Source organism: Xenopus laevis, chromosome 3L (genome assembly GCF_017654675.1).
Source record: "Xenopus laevis strain J_2021 chromosome 3L, Xenopus_laevis_v10.1, whole genome shotgun sequence".
NCBI classification, from domain to species: Eukaryota; Metazoa; Chordata; class Amphibia; order Anura; family Pipidae; genus Xenopus; species Xenopus laevis.
In genome coordinates, this window is record NC_054375.1 from 141,406,096 (window position 1) to 141,419,677 (window position 13,582).

At 39.9% G+C, this 13,582-nt stretch overlaps 1 protein-coding gene across 6 annotated transcripts in view; it reads right to left on the reverse strand.

Annotated features, from left to right (window-relative positions):
* The window catches only part of tacc1.L (transforming, acidic coiled-coil containing protein 1 L homeolog), a 55,736-nt gene that overhangs the window by 9,748 nt on the left and 32,406 nt on the right, over window positions 1-13,582 (reverse strand). For 4 of the 6 annotated variants that reach the window (XM_041587118.1, XM_041587116.1, XM_041587113.1 and 1 more), the window contains exons 3-7: window positions 9,478-10,381; window positions 7,359-7,394; window positions 2,140-2,200; window positions 1,139-1,271; window positions 786-820 (exon numbers count right to left, since the gene is read on the reverse strand). In XM_041587118.1, the coding sequence (XP_041443052.1) occupies window positions 786-820; window positions 1,139-1,271; window positions 2,140-2,200; window positions 7,359-7,394; window positions 9,478-10,381 (1,169 nt within the window). The remainder of the gene's footprint in view (window positions 1-785; window positions 821-1,138; window positions 1,272-2,139; window positions 2,201-7,358; window positions 7,395-9,477; window positions 10,382-13,582) is intronic. The other 2 variants (XM_041587114.1, XM_018253589.2) reach the window with 1 other exon arrangement.

A 13,582-nucleotide genomic window follows, 5' to 3' on the forward strand; every position in this document is an offset into this window, starting at 1 on the left:
CTACTGTCCCAAACAGAGAAAGCAGAGCAATGCTGGGAGCAACAGTGCAGCTATAAATAATACAGGTTTATCAAGTCCGATCGAGATAAGCACATGACTGATTCTAGTAACAAAGCAAACACTCATGCCGAGACGCTCTGTGCAATCGTGGCCTTTGTAATCCATCATACAAAGATGAAACGGATCCAGTATAAATAAGAATACAAAAGCAGTAGGAGGAAGCAAAAGGGCAAGCGCCTTGTACATTGATATGAGATATTTGTTCTGAACTGTGCTTAGCCAGCTGTATGGATCAATGCCAACATGAGACCATTAAAAACAGAAGCATGCCCAAGGGCCCGGGAATAGGCTGCAGAAGCCTCACAAGGATTACGCTAACATAGTCCTGGCATTTGTAATATGGTGTAATTATAGCGGTTCCAGTGACATGACAAGGAGACTTCAAAGCACCATCAAAGTTGTTTATAGCTCAGTGAATCAGGGTAGAGTATACCCATACATACATATATATTATAGAGATGTGTCTATATATAGTGTAATATTCCACCCCTAAGTACCATATTATTATTAACATGTATTTATATAGCGCCAACATATTGCGTAGCACTGTAGGCACCAACCTAGAATCTAAAAGGATCCAGGCCACACCTGCAAAAGGCCCAACAACCTGCCAGATCCACCCAATTACACTCCCTGCTCCGTCAGAGTCGTGTCCCTTCTGAGTTCCCTTAAGATGCTTTTTTTGCATTTTAACCCTAATCTATATCTCTATATAATGTACTCACCGATGGGGCTGGCTGTTCTACCAACGGCTGCTTCCCTGTAAATGAAAAGATGATGATTATAGGGAGCACGTCCAGGGGAAATAGATTGCAGCCAAGCCTGTGCTTGATGCCTATAACAAAATAACCTGTTTGGTGGAGCGATATTATTTGTAATTCAACTTGCAGCTCTACTTTATTGACCCCGAGTTCCCAGCAGCTAGTTGATGGATAACGGTATACAAAGTGTTATTGACACCATTCTGCTTTATAATACACACTATACACATTATACACACTCCTACCTCTGATACCATTTTCCATTGATTCCATTTTGCCTTACTATACAGTGCAAACCCCATGCCCTGACTCTTCACCTGAACTGCTGTCACTGGTGCACTCGAAAAACTCCTGCTCTTCTTCAGGCTTGTGCCCAGGAACTGATGCCAGCTTCTCTTCATCCGTTGCATGACCCTGCCTCTTGTCAATGCTGGCCGGAGCAGCGTCCTCCTGTAAGGATAACCCAAAGGTGCAGTCAGTCCGGTCAATCTGCTTTTGGCATCTACAGTGAATAGGTTATCTCACTAACCACTTCCACTATAATGGGCAAGAGTCCAATGACTTTTCATATATTGCCCCATTCCAAGATACATGGCAGGAACAAAGGCCCATTGGTTATTCTGCCCAGGGTTCTGGATATATTTGTGCTTATTTATCTGAAAGGGAGCTTGGCAATTCAGCCACTTTGTGTGTCCAGTCAGGCAAGTTAATTGATTCTGTCAAATGAGGATTAGGACAATGACTCAGGGCCTGAGGTTAGAGAATAAATGACACAAACAAAATATAAATACATAATGACATAGTCATGGCTGCCCAAGGCAGTAAATAGCCCAGTCACCATATACATTTGTGGGAGGAGGAAAGGCTTAGATTTGGGAACAATTATGACTGTAATGGGAAGGAAAGGAGGACTGAACTGGAATTGGGAAGGAATCCTGGACTGAATTTAAAAAAGAAGGTAATTAAATTAAAGGAATGGAGATAGGACTGTCTCTGGAAAGAGAAGGATAGGAGGATGGCACTGGATCATAAAAGAAAAAAGAGGCAAAGGAAAGCATCAGCAGATCTGGGAAAAGAAGGGAAGGACATAATTGGGCCTAGGTAAAAGAGGTAAAGGAAGGACTGGATGTGGGAAGAGATAATAAAGGAGGGCAATATACGAGACTCAGAGAAGTGACGATAACTGAAAAGAGGACAAGATAAAAGAATAGGAGACAAGAAAAGGAGTATGACAGAATCACACAGGGGAAGAGAACGACGTCAGGAAGAAAGATATTAGGACTGGGTTTGGGGTGGAAGAAACGTATATATAGTTCACCTCTGCACAAACATCCAGTTCGAGTGATGAGCCTTCATAATTTTGCACTTTACAGCTGTTCCTGCAAAAAAATGATTATATGCCATCAGTGTGATCTTTAATATAATTTTATAGAATATAGATATGAATCCATCACTTTCAGCATAGCCAATGCTTATTCTCATTTCCAAACGTAAGAGCTGTGTGGAACCATTACTGTACCAATGGGAAGGAGCAGCATGGCCATAATGAACTTGGGTTTTGCACTTACATTAAAGTGAGAGAGAATCCTGCCATTGACGTGCCTCTCAGCATTGTCAGTTGTCAGTTGCATACCTCCCAACATTTTGGAAATAAAAAGAGGGACAAAAAAGTTGCCGCGCACAGCGTGGTGAATATTTTTTGACCACACCCATTTTTGTGGCCACACCTCCTAATTACCATGTTCATTTTACAAAATTTGGCAGGTTATGAAAGTTTGAACATATTTCTGTGTTTTTTTTTGGTTATTACAGTTTTGCTAATGAAGGTGAATTGCCCTTTAGGCTGTGAGTCAATTCTCCCAAGTGACCTGTATTACTGCATTACCTGTATTGTTACAATTACTTATTTGTTTATCTCACAAGTATCTTATCTGCTGCTGTGGCTGTTCTGGGCTCTCTGCCAAAAGCCAATTAAGTTTGAAACTTTGTTTCTTTTTCCTGGCTCTTCAGTGCAGAGAAAAATTGGACTTTCCAGTACAAACAAGGGACTGCGGGTTGAGCTGTCAAAAGAGGGACTGTCCCTCTAAAAACGGGACAGTTGGGAGGTATGTAGTTGCACAGAATACCAACAACATGGCAGAAAATAGCAGTCATATTCTTGTGAGGAGGCTATTCTAAGCACTTTTGCAATTTATATTCATTGTTTTTTTTTCATTCCAATATATTAAAGGATTCATGGACTGTTAATATCAATGAATTTTGTTGCAACAGCGCCACCTGCTGGTCATTTCCCAACCAGTCTGACAACCAAGTAGTCAAGGAAGTTGTTAAGGAATGAGGCTGCTGTGATGTTCTTCTGCTTAGGAAATCAAATTAGAAACCTTTCTCAAATAAATAACTAATCCAAATAATTTAAAAAACAAATAATACAAAATGAAAACCAATTGCAAATTGCCTCAGAATATCACTCTCTACATCATACCAAATGTAAACTCATAGGCGAACAACGCCTTTAAAATGATAAAATAGAATCTTTACAACTTAACTTCTTTGTAGTTCTCTCATCCTGATTAGGAAACTCCACTTATCAAAATTAAAGGAGGACTCCACCCAAAAACAGTTTTTTTGCACAAATTATGAATTATTATGAAAATAAATGTAATTCCAACCAATTTTCTATTGTTAATGAATTAAAGGCTAAAAGGTTGTTTGTGAATGTACTTTCTGCCAAAAGCAATGCTTGTTTATCCATTTCTCTTCTCTGGGTCTGACTCTTGAAATGTAGCAGTGCTTAGCACCTCTCTAGGTCTGGCTTCTGCTATATTGATTCAAGAGTCAGAACCAGCAGCGCAGAGAAAATAAACAGCCAGACAGATACTGCTTTCAATAGCAATTACAAATAAAAATGTGTAATTAACGTCATATATATTGGAAAGTTGTTTGGAATTACATTTGCATTCATTATGCAAAAAAAAAAACAAACAAAAGTTTTGGTTAGTGTTCCCTATAGAGAGAACAATATTGTGACTCACCAAGTTGACAATAATCATAAAGTACATGCAGATATTAAAGGGGTGGTTCAACTTTAAGTAAACTTTTAGAATACAGGTATGGGACCTGTTATCCAGAATGCTCGGGACCTGGGGATTTCCCGGATAATGGATCTTTCCGTAATTTGGGTCTTCATACCTTAAGTCTACTAGAAATTAATTTAAACATTAAATAAACCCAATAGGCTGGTTTTGCTTCCAATAAGGATTAATTGTATCTTAGTTGGGATCAAATACAAGGTACTGTTTTATTATTACAGAGAAAAAGGAAATCGTTTTTAAAAATTTGGATTATTTGGATAAAATGGAGTCTATGGGAGACAGCCATTCCGTAATTTGGAGCTTTCTGGATATCGGGTTTCCAGATAAGGGATCCTATACCTGTATAATGGAATGGCCAATTCTAAGCAACTTTTCCATTGGTTTTCATTATATGTTTTTTATAGTTCTAGAATTGTTTGCCTTTTTCTTCAGACTCTTTCCAGCTTTCAGATGGGCGTCGCTGACCCCCTCTAAAAGCAAATGCTGTGTAAGGCTACGCACTTATTATTACTGCTACTTTTTATTGCTCATCTTTCTACTAAGGTCCTATCTTATTCATATTCCAGCCTCTTATTCAAATCAATGCATGGTTGCTAGAGTAATTTGGACCCTAGCAACCAGATTGTTTATAATGCAAATTGAAGAGCTGCTGAATAAAAAGCTAAATAACTCAAAAACCTTAAATAATAAAAAATGAAAACCAATTGCAATTTGTCTCACAATATCACTCTCTATGTCATACTAAAAGTTAACAACCGCTTTAAGTGCCTAAATTCTAGCAGCAGCTCCAGGAATGATACAATGGTTTGAGATCTTGTCACATGCCATCCCATGAGACATTACAAAACAGCATGCTTTAGCACATTTGTATAAAGGGAAAGCATTCAGCCATATTAAAATACCTGACATTGCTAGAATAGCTGTCACTGCCCAATAATTCCCTTGGCCTTACGCCCTGCGGCAGATTTCTAGCTGCTTCTTGCAACTGCCTACAATTAGGCTTCATTGTTTAAAGCTTGCAGGTAAGGGTAATTGAAGTGCCTCACCCTGCTGTCCTGAATCAGCCAGTGACCCCCATAATAACCTCTTGTTAGTGGGCCACACCAGACAGCATTAAAGAGGAGCGATCACAGATATAAACTTGCCCCCAGTCTGTAGTAATTGCTTAATTATTCTTTTTAACAAATGAAAGTTCTTATAGTGTTTGAGAAATAAATGGTTTACAATCGTACGTGAAAGCTTGTGAACCTTTTAAAATTTTCTATATTTTTATATGCAGGGTCGCACTGGCCCAGCGGGACACCAGGAAAAACCCAGTGGGCCCCAACCCTCATGGGCCCCCGCCGGGCCAGACCTCCTCTCCCCGCAGCGCAGTCTGCGCATGTGCACCGAGCGGCGCCGTTCATGCATACGGGAATCACAGTAGAGGGGCAGGGGCCCTGGACAGCAGTACCAGTGGGCCCCGGGCCACCTAGTCCAACCCCGTAAATATGAATGTGACCTGAAACATCATCTGATTTTCAAACAAGTAGATGAGGAAAACCTAGTTAAACAAATGAAACACAAATCGTTACATTTGGTTGTGTATTTATGATAGGGATGCGCCGAATCCACTTTTTTGGATTCGGCCAAACCCCCGAATCCTTCGTGAAAGATTCGGCCGAATACCGAACCCTAATTTGCATATGCAAATCAGCAAGGGGGAGGGGAAAATATTGCTGCGCACTTAGTAAAAACGGCTAAAAAAAATTTTACCTCCATGTTTTGTGACGAAAAGTCACATGATTTTACGGATTCAATTTCGGTTCGGCCAGGCTCAAGGATTCGCCCAAATTCCGAATCCTGCTGAAAATGGCCGAATACCGAACCAAATCCTGGATTCAGTGCATCCCTAATTTATGATCCAATAACATATCTGGGTGTGCCAAAAGTAAGTGAATCCTTAGGATTTTCATATAATTTGAAGGTGAAATCAGAGTCTGGTGTTTTCAGTCAATGGGATGACAAACAGGTGTGAGTGAGAGACTCTGGTTTATTTAAAGGAGAACTAACCCCCCCCAATAAGAAAAGCCCCTGCCTACTACCCTAGATAGTCCCCCCAAACCCTGCTTCACTCCCACATAGTTCATTACCCCTGAAAGTGTCCAGAATAAATTGCTCATGTATTGGTGCAGAATAAGAGCAGAGGCACCATCTTCCGGATCTTCGTCTTCATCTGTAAGGGAGCGGCGTATGGGCACATGGGCAGAATATCCCAAAGAATATCCGGAAGATGGCGCCCATGAGCTCCGCTGCGCTTACTCTGCACCGATATGTAAGCAATGTATTCGGGACACTTCCAGGACCTAGGTTTTAGATCACATTCATATAAAAATATAGAAAATGTCAAAGGGTTCTCAAACTTTCACACATGACTGTATTAGGGTGCTGCCTCTCCCTGCTCCTATTGTTCCTTATAGCCTCTCCCTATAACTCCTCCTATTGCTTTATATAATCCTGCCTAATATCTCCTACTATTGCTCCATATAACCCTCCCTATAACTCCTCCTATTGTTCAATATGATTCCACCTATATACTCATAACTCCTCCCTATAATTCCACCTATTGCTTCATATAACCCTCCCTATAACTCCTCCTATAGCTCCATATGAACTCCTTCCTATTATTCCTCCATATAGCCCTCCCTATAACTCCTCCCATTGCTCCACATATCCCCCTCCCTATAACTCCTCCTATTGCTCCATATAACCCTCCCTATAACTCCTCCTATTGCTTCATATAACCCTCCCTATAACTCCTCCTATTGCTCCATATAACCCTCCCTATAACTCCTCCTATTGCTCCATATAACCCTCCCTATAACTCCTCCTATTGCTCCATATAACCCTCCCTATAACTCTTCCTATTGCTCCATATAACCCTCCCTTTATTCCTGTTGCTCATTATAAACCTCCCTATAACTCCTCCTATTGCTCCATATAACCCTCCCTATTACTCCTCCTATTGCTCCATATATCCCTCCCTATTACTCCTCCTATTGCTCCATATAATCCTCCCTATAACTCCTCCTATTGCTCCATATAATCCTCCCTATAACTCCTCCTATTGCTCCATATAAACCTTCCTATAATGCCTCCTATTGCACCATATGAACCAATTCCTATAATTCCGCTATATAAACCCTCCGTATGAATCCTCCTATTGTACAATATAACCCCTCCCTATAACCCCTTCTATTGCTCCATATTCCGCTATATAACTCCTCCCAATAACTCCTCCTATTGCTCCCTATAACTCCTCCTATTCCTCTACATAAACTTACTCATCAATTTCACAGTTTCTGCTTATTTCCTAAAATATGTTGACGGTCTCCCTCGTAGTCCAGGGAACTGTGCCTTGAAGCCATGCAGAGAGGTTTATGAAATTAAAAGAGAAAATACTTACAACATAAAACAGAGAAATTTCACTTGCTCAGATGTCCTGAAGCAAAGAAAGAGAAGAAAGGACAGATATAGGAGTAACAGGCAGAAGAAAGGAGAGAAAATGACTGTGACTATTACTTTTACTCCAGAAGAATACCTGCCAACATCACCATATATCAAAATCAGGACAATTTGACCACATACTGTGTCCTGTCAGATGTGCCTTAACGCCACCCCAATCTAATATATAACACTCACCCTCTAGACCCCCTCTTCTACTCAACAAGTGGTGCAGTTGGAAGGCATGCCAAGGAGTTACTCAAAACAACAGAATGAACAATGTAAAAAGCTTCTATGGAGAAATGATATTAAAGAAAACCAGAAATAGAATGCAAAGAGACATATACACATGAGAGAGTTAGAGGAGTTCATAAGGATCGCATGGATAAAAGAAGCAATGTGCAAAGCAGGTGGGCACTACAAGGTAGACAGAGAGTAAGGTGTCATAGGTTCCATTCTATTGGTGTCAGTGCCCAAATGAGCATGAGAACCTGGGGTGTAGAAATAAGAGGTGTGTGTGCTTCCCAGGGCACAGCTATGGCACCAAAGCAAGTACAATGGCTTTATCAGGCTGAACTGCTCCTGAGTCAATTCATACTTACTGCCCCAATCCTTAATTAGTGCACAAAGAAGAGTTTATTATTACCATGTATTTTTCATTAGGTATTCTTCTCACCCAACCAATTCACCAACCAACTGTGGTTAAAGAGACAGAAGAGCAACAATTTTATTTGGATGTGTTGCCAGCTTCCATCAAGTGAGAGTAGTTCTATTATGGTTCTATAATGGTTGGTTGAGAGTTGTACTAACTAGTATGGGGTTATTTAATAAAAGACACTAAGTTTGCCCAGGAGCAGTAACCCATAGCAACCAATCAGCAGGCTTAATTTGCAGGTCACCTGTTTAAAAACAAACATCTTATTGGTTGCTATAGGTTACTTCTCCTGGGCAAACCTTTAATATACATATGAGGGTTAGTATAGTGGATACAGCAGAATTCTTAGGAAATCGTGCTTGTTTGGCACATGGGGGGTCTAAAAGTGTGGAGAGGAACACCAAAGAGGATAACACTTGGGGCTGATGCTAATTCATTTTCTTTTCCTGTGTCGGTTACAACTTGGGTGGTGCTGGAAAATTGACATTCCAGACAGAATTACACCTACACCAAAAAAATATAAAAATGTATAAGCCTTTGCTATTAACATATATAGTATACCTGGTATAGCATACATGGGCTTGATAGGGCCGAGCCAAACATTGTGGGAAGGTATGTCTAGTAGTTTGAATGTCCAAGAGTATAATTAATGTATGTTTTTTTAATTGAATCTAATTTTCAGTGGATGAACTCTAAGCTAGAGCTGTCCAACTGGAGGCCCATTGATGATGTGGCCCTCCAAGAGGATTTGATGGCCTTCAAACAGTCTGCTTTGAATGGTATCATCATTTTATTATATTCTGCCCCAAACATTTAATATAATACAGTAAATATATGGCCCACTATATGGAACCAGTTGGGAAGTCCTGCCCCAAGGGACCCAGAGAGGTGTTTTGTGATAAGCTTTTATCCAGCAGTCTTCTTCTGAAACATCTTCAAACAGATATGCACCCTTCCACAGAAAGATAAAAAGGTGCAACTTGCCCTTTTTAACCCACTGTGTCTTGTCAACTGTATAAATGATGGGCCTTTTATGGACAAATCCTGCCCTTCTCCACAATGGGCACATCATTTTGAGTAGGAGTAGTTTTTAGAAGGGCAAAGGTTTAACTATGGCAGGGAATTGGCAGGTACAAAGCAGGGCTGCCATCAACAGAACTTTGCCACAAAAACACAAGGGGAATTAGCTAATGTGCTGCAGCAAAAAAAACAGATTCTTATAGCAGAAGCAAAAGGGACTTTCAGGAAAATATATGAAGCTTACTTTTACCTTTAAAATTAAAATATTGCATTTTTTTTAAAATACGTGGCTGAGTGTTTTCCCTTTATTACAAATGCAACAATAAAGGTTTAAGTGGTAGGCATTCTATTCCCTATAATCATCTCTATACAGTAATACAAAATGGAGATCAAGAGAGGAACCTACGTAATGAGACGTGGTCTTGACGCCTTTGGTGATGATTTGGCACTTCCCAATTCCTTCCTTGAGTCAAATTCACCAAGTCCTGATGAGCCTTCAGACGGATTAAGTTCATAGTCGGAATCCTCTTTGAAATTGCAAGATTTCTTCAGGAGAGAAGGGGAAGGAGGCAAAGTGGACTTTCCTCCAAATGGGTTGAAATTAGGGTCATCAAACTGACTCGGGTCAAAGTTATATGAGGTTTGGGGCAGAGGGACATTATCTAAATCGGTTGATGAACAAAGAGACTCTGAGTTGGTTTCTATTCTGTTGCCACTTTCCTTTTGTATCCTGGATGGCAGTTTGCTGCCTGGTTTTCTGTTTTTCCGTGGTAGATCTTTTTTCGTGTAATTTTTAGATCCTTCCCTGTCATCCAATTCTGTCCTTCCTTGAGAAGGTTCTTTGTTGTCCTCTTTTGTCCCTTCTGTACCAGAAACTTCATCAGATACAATGACACTGCCCTGTAGCGCATTACTGTTCAAGTCTTCAGTGTAACAGTTGGAGTTCTTGATGTCTTCCAGGAGCAAATTGTTTGATTCTGTGTCAGTGTGTGATTGAGGCTGCCCGTCCTTCAATTTACGTCCATTGTCTGTCAAATCCAGTGCATCCACGGATGATTCTACAGCTTCCCGATCAGTTATCTTATTTACAGAGTTTTCTGGGACACTGTTGACCTCTGTAGGGCCATCATTGCCATTTATTTCTGGTCCATCAGAAAAGCTGTCAAAATCCAAGTGGCACTTTACGGCTTGTGGATCAGCACGGCTCCTTTGCCCTGGTACCGGCTTTGTATCATGGCCATCGTTGCAGGAATTGTTATTGTCCTTCACCGATAATTCAGATACGAGGCGAGTGATATCATCTTTCAAATCTAAGGGACAGACGTTACAACAAAAGTAAAGTTACTCACAGCAATATATTTGCATTATTACAGTACAATTTATTGGACCATCAGAATAACGACATTACTCTACTAGAGCAGTGATCCCCAAACAGTAGCTCGTGGGCAACATGTTGGTCATCAACCCCTTGGATGTTGCTCTTAGTGGCCTTAAAGTAGGAGCTTATTTTTGAATTCCAGGCTTGGAGGCAAATTTAGTTGCATAAAATCAGAATAACAACATTGCTCTACTAGAGCAGTGATCCCCAAACAGTAGCTCGTGAACAACATGTTGCTCTCCAACCCCTTGGATGTTGCTCTTAGTGACCACAAAGTAGGAGCTTATTTTTGAATTCCAGGCTTGGGGGCAAGTTTAGTTGCATAAAAACTACGTGCACTGCCAAAAAGAGTCTCCTGAAGGCTACTAGTCCACATAAAGGCTACCAAATAGCCAATCACAGCCCTTATTTGGCACTCCCAATGACTTTTTTCACGCTTGTGTTGCTCCTCAACACTTTTTACATTTGAATGTGGCTCACAGGTAAAAAGGGATGGGGACCCCTGGTCTAGAGCATGGGTGGAGAACCTGGAGGCCAATAGATTAAGCTTAAATTAGATCTATCTTTACCAAACATTAAAAGTCTATAAAGTGGCCCAGGTTAATTTCCCTATGCAGCTGGATCGCCCAGCCTCAGAAGCCTCCCTGCATAGGATGCCCTACTTCCCCAGAATCTTATGTCACTGCCCTGGGATAAGCAATAGAGATATGAGGCAGCGTCCCCTAGGCCAGCTCGGGCTTTAAAAGCTTAAAGGGGTGCTTTACCTTTAAGTTAACTTTTATAGTGTTGTAGAGTGTCCAGTTTTAAGCAGCGTTTCAATTGGTCTTCGTTATTTGTTTTCTATAGTTTTTAAATTATTTGCCGCCTTCTGATTTTTTCCAGCTTTTAGATGGGGGTCACTGACTCCATCTAAAACAAATGCTCTGTAAAGCTACAAATTTATTGCTACTTTTTAATACTCGTCTTCCTATTGAGGTCCTCTACTATTCATATTCCAGTCTCTTATTCAGTTCAATGCATGTTGCTAGGGTCATATGCTGAAATTGCAAACTGGAGAGCTGCTGAATAAAAAGCTAAATAACTCAAAAACCATAAATAATAAAAAATGAAAACCAATTGTGCATTGTCTCAGAATATCATTCTCTACATTATACTAAAAGTTAACTCAAAGGCGAACAACCCCTCTAAAGGGATAATGACACTCGGGTTTTAAGGTGTCATCATGCCTATGTGCAAAATATTGCATTTCGGGGCCGAAATCCGCAGCGTCTGCCTGCACCCACGTGGAGGTAATGTTTCTGGGTGCAGGCACATCAGGCAAAAGGGCAGCAGCAGAGGACCACATTCTCAGACTTGTCTAGCCCAGACCTATGGGACCCTCAGCAGGTCCTGCCTGATTGATATTGGGACTAAAACTCGATCAGTTATCAATTGGGAAGGTTAAAAAAAAAACATTGGACAAGATCTGTAGGTCGTCATTATGATCCAATCTTGGGCCAAAATTGGATCACCCCGTTTGGCCCACTAGGTCGGTAGGCATATCCTGTTACTTTAAGCACTCACTGCGATTTAGTGATTTTTTTCAATAATAACAGCCCCCCTTTTAATTATTGAAACCGAAATATCTCGGTGCATCCCAGGCCGCGACTGTATTACTGGCTGCCTTAAATGCAGTCAGTTTCATTTTGCTTCCAATCGCTACAGGGAAGCCATACAAGAACACTATTATACTATAATTGCGTGCGCTTTCATGTCAGGCCAATAAAATGCCTGCAACATGCTAAACCTTTAATTATACAATAAATGCTTATAATTGGCTCACTACTATAACCTTCCATCTTGACCTACGTCTGATCTCATAAACGTCATCTCTATATTCATTCAGCCACAAATGCATAGTTGTAGCATGCTTCTCTTATTCCCTCGCTATAGTTAAAGGAACAGTAACACCAAAAAATTCAAGTGTTTTAAAGTAAATACAATATAATGTGCTGTTGATCTGCACTGTAAAACTGGTGTGTTTGCTTCAGAAAGACTACAATCGTTTAGATAAACAAGCTGCTGTGTAGCCATGGGGCAGCCATTCAAGCACAGGATACACAGTAGATAACAGATAAGTACTACTATAGTTTATATAAACAATCTGCTGTGTAGCCATGGGGGCAGCCATTCAAGCACAGGATACACAGTAGATAACAGATAAGTACTACTATAGTTTATATAAACAAGCTGCTGTGTAGCAATGGGGGCAGTCATTCAAGCACAGGATACACAGTAGATAACAGATAAGTACTACTATAGTTTATATAAACAAGCTGCTGTGTAGCCATGGGGGCAGCCATTCAAGCACAGGATACACAGTAGATAACAGATAAGTACTACTATAATTTATATAAACAAGCTGCTGTGTAGCCATGGAGGCAGCCATTCAAGCACAGGATACACAGTAGATAACAGATAAGTACTACTATAGTTTATATAAACAAGCTGCTGTGTAGCCATGGGGGCAGCCATTCAGGCACAGGATACACAGTAGATAACAGATAAATACTACTATAGTTTATATAAACAAGCTGCTGTGTAGCCATGGGGGCAGCCATTATATATATATATATATATAAAATTCCATTAAAGAAAGCACTTACGGCAGCAAGTTCAAATGTTTGTAAGAAGGAAAGAACTTTGTTTGTCCATCATCACATCAATGCGTTTCGATCTGCAGACGATTGTCATCAGGATTCTTTCCTTCTTACAGACATTTGAACTTGCTGCCGTGAGTGCTTTCTTTAATGGAATTATAAGAAAAATAGTGAGCACCCGGCTGTTAATACAAGAAGTGGTGAGTGTGTATATATATATATATATATATATATATATATATATATATATATATATATATATATATATAAAGAGAAGAGAAGAAGCTCGCACTCACAGGACTTATCAAAAATGGTGTTTATTTCAATAAGCAACTAACGTTTCGGCTTGCACTCAAGCCTTTCACAAAGTGATTGATTATCTTATATATATATATATATATATATATATATATATATATATATATATATATATATATATATATATATATATATATATATATATATATATATATATATATATATATATATATATA